This window comes from Octopus bimaculoides, chromosome 9 (genome assembly GCF_001194135.2).
Source record: "Octopus bimaculoides isolate UCB-OBI-ISO-001 chromosome 9, ASM119413v2, whole genome shotgun sequence".
NCBI lineage: Eukaryota > Metazoa > Mollusca > Cephalopoda > Octopoda > Octopodidae > Octopus > Octopus bimaculoides.
This window is the reverse complement of record NC_068989.1, coordinates 88,249,660-88,252,821: the sequence shown is the minus strand read 5'-3', so window position 1 is coordinate 88,252,821 and position 3,162 is coordinate 88,249,660. Positions and strand designations below refer to the sequence as shown.

Here is a 3,162-nt window from a genome sequence, read left to right as displayed (position 1 = left end):
ATATATATATATATATATATATATATAATCAAAGAGTCTGGTGCTGGTCTGTGGCTACAAGACTAACAGTATGTAGTTGATCTATAAAAAGAGCTCAGTGGATGAGCAGTGAGGAGTGGAGAACCCTACGTTTCAGACAGAGTCCTTCTTCTGAGAAATGGTGAAAGGAGAGAAATTAGTGAGAGACAGCAGAGTGTTTTATCCTCTAGATTAGAAAAAAAAGTGACTGCAAATGATAAAGAACACAGGTCCACCAAAGCTTCATATATGAGTAGGAAGTGAGAAGCAGAATGAAGGAGGTTGAAGTAAAGAGGAATGGAATAAGGATAGAATCAGGCACAGTCTAGAGTGAAGGGAAAAGGTGACGTGAGAGTGAAGTTGAAGGAAGGGTTTAATGAATTAAGAGGAGGTGGAGCAGTGAGTGAGTTCATATTACCAATGCGCGTGTCGGTCTGTAACCAATGGCTTCCTGATGGTGTTGTTTGGTTGCAGTCCACCGTGAGGGCATCACCAAGCTTCTTGACATGTCGCACGATCTTTGAAAGCAAAAGGCTTATCTTGTCTATTGTGGTTGCACTCCTATTGCGGTTATTATTTTGCTATCACAAGGTTTGAACGTGGAAGTTTTGATTGATGAATTGTTGGAAAACCATGTTTGCAGTATGAAGCCAAATCTCTGTTGAATTCATTCGTTTTGGCCCCCTTTGTATGTCTTCTGTTTGTTGAGTTGGTTGAGGCATTTGTCAGTCAGTTACCATTGTTCTTTGGAACATGGTCAGAGTGAAATCAAAGATGCAGTTTATAAACCAATGAATGGAACAGCTTTACACAAGATACTAGGCTTGGTTTCACATGCTGCTAGAAATAGCAGCCTAGATTACCCTCAAATCGAACTCTTTCGTCATAGACACAGTAGTTTACATTGCACAATGTAATCCTGTATGGCTAAAAAGAAAACGGCAGTTGTGACTGGAATGCTTTTGGTCATAAGTCTACCCATGTAAGGAACCCCTAGTCTACATCATCATCATCGTCGTTTAATGTCTGCTTTCCATGCTAGCATGGGTTGGATGATTTGACTGAGGACTGGTAGAACAGGAGGCAACACCAGGCTCCAATCTGATTTGGCAGAGTTTCTACAGCTGGATGCCCTTCCTAACGCCAACCACTCCGAGAGTGTAGTGGGTGCTTTTACGTGCCACCGGCACGAGGGCCAGTCTGGCGGTACTGGCGACGGCCTAATTCGTTGTTTTTTTCTAACATACAACACTTTGTCAGTTTCACATCGGTTGCTTAAATCTTTCTATTATTCACAGTTTGTTTCCCTTTCAGAAATTTTTGTGCCATTTTCAGTTAATTTTATCTTTGATTCTTCAAAAAAACAATTGGATTTTTTTCTTTTTCTTTTTTTCCTGTCTAGATGCCACAGACGCCTGACAAAACGAAAACGCCTACAGAACGGAAGCGCAAACGAAAAAATAATGTAGATAATAATTGTGAAGCAGGTAAGAATTTCTTTGCAGTTTTCAATTTATTTCCCCAGAACTTTGAGAAATTTTGCTTCAACAGTTAACACCCTGTTGAAAATTTTTTAAATCAGATGCTCAAAACAAGCAGAAAATACCAAAAGTTGGCCTTGTTTATTCAGATGCTTATAGTGTATGCACTTGTGGTCAGATTATTGGGAAAGTTAACATTATTGTTGAAAAAGTAACGTAAGTCGTCACTTATGGTAAAAATAAAATTGTGCATGTTTGGTTTTTTTCTTTTATTTGTTTCAGTCATTTGACTGCAGCCATGCTGGAGCACTGCCTTTAGTCAAATAAATCGACCCCAGGACTTATTCTTTGTTAGCCTAGTACTTATTTATCAATCACTTTTACTGAACTAAGTTACGGGGGACGTAAACACACAAACACACACACACACACACACACATATACACACTCAACGGGCTTCTTTCAGTTTCTGTCTACCAAATCCACTCACAATGTTTTGGTTGGCTTGAGGCTATAGCAGAAGGAAATGCACCCCCAGGAATTGAACTCACAACCTTACGATTATGAGTTGAATACCCCCACCGCGAAGCCAGGTGCCTTCACATTGAGAGCATGAACTATTCCTGGAATGTAACTTTTCCAATGGCATTGCTTCAAAATGCAATGGACGTTTGGTCTTGGAATTTCTATCTCACAGCTCATTTGCTGTTCATATTTTCTTGAACTTTGGCAATATGTTTCCAGCCCCCTTTCTTCCTTTGCGGGGTTCATCAAGGTCTGAGGTCTTCCTGGGCATTTCTTGTGGACATTCTGAACAGTTCTACCTGCTTCAAACTTGAGTGATTGTAAGCTATTACAGTGGATCTGTTTGAACCTCAAACTCACTCCCAAACGATCTTTGCAGTTTGACTGCTTTTCCAACTTTCCAGCAGCACTTTGGGACAGATTTCCTTTGTTCGAAGCTTAACCTGGCTTCCATCATTATTTGTAATGGGTTAAACTTAAAAAGAAATGAAAATTAAGTGAAATATCAGCTGTTAGGGGACACCCTGGATGTGTGTATTATGTGTGTTTACCTGTCCAGAACGCCAGAAATTCCATTTCCCATGATAGTGTTACTTTGTTCCTTTTGTCACTTAATAATGTGTGCAAGTGTGTGTGCGAGTGAGAGTCGGTATGTGTATGTAGGTGTGCATGTAGGTACACACACACATATGTGCATACACTGTGTGTCCATAAATTCTCTTTACAATTTAATTCAAAATGTTGTAGAAGCTGTGAAGATAATTTATAGACACCCTATATATATATATATATATATGAATCTGTTTCTTGGAATAATAGTATCTGGCCTAAAGGAAGGTGATACACTGGGTTGCACGAAGGAAGAAATCCTGAGAAGAAGATTACTTTTGTAATTGCTTTATTTCTAATATTCCTTGTTTGCATCAGTGGAATATTTTATTGATTCGTTGTTTGTATATTTTTAGGGGAGATTTTTTGTTTGTTTTTGTTTCTTTTGCATCTTGCTCAAGTAATTCTCTAGCTGGATGCCATTCCTTACCAGTAGCCAATGAACTGTAAAGTAGGAAGACCTGTTTATTGGACAGATTTGATGATAATAATGATGATGATGATAGTGGTGGTGCTGGTGGTGGTTGTG

General features: G+C 39.1%; 1 protein-coding gene across 16 annotated transcripts in view; it reads left to right on the top strand.

Moving 5' to 3' along the window:
* LOC106869835 (serine/threonine-protein kinase tousled-like 2) overlaps positions 1–3,162 on the top strand; it is a 314,313-nt gene that overhangs the window by 219,733 nt on the left and 91,418 nt on the right. For all 16 annotated transcript variants that reach the window (XM_052970854.1, XM_052970847.1, XM_052970848.1 and 13 more), the window contains one exon: positions 1,421–1,505. In XM_052970854.1, coding sequence (XP_052826814.1) covers positions 1,421–1,505 — 85 coding nt within the window. The remainder of the gene's footprint in view (positions 1–1,420; positions 1,506–3,162) is intronic.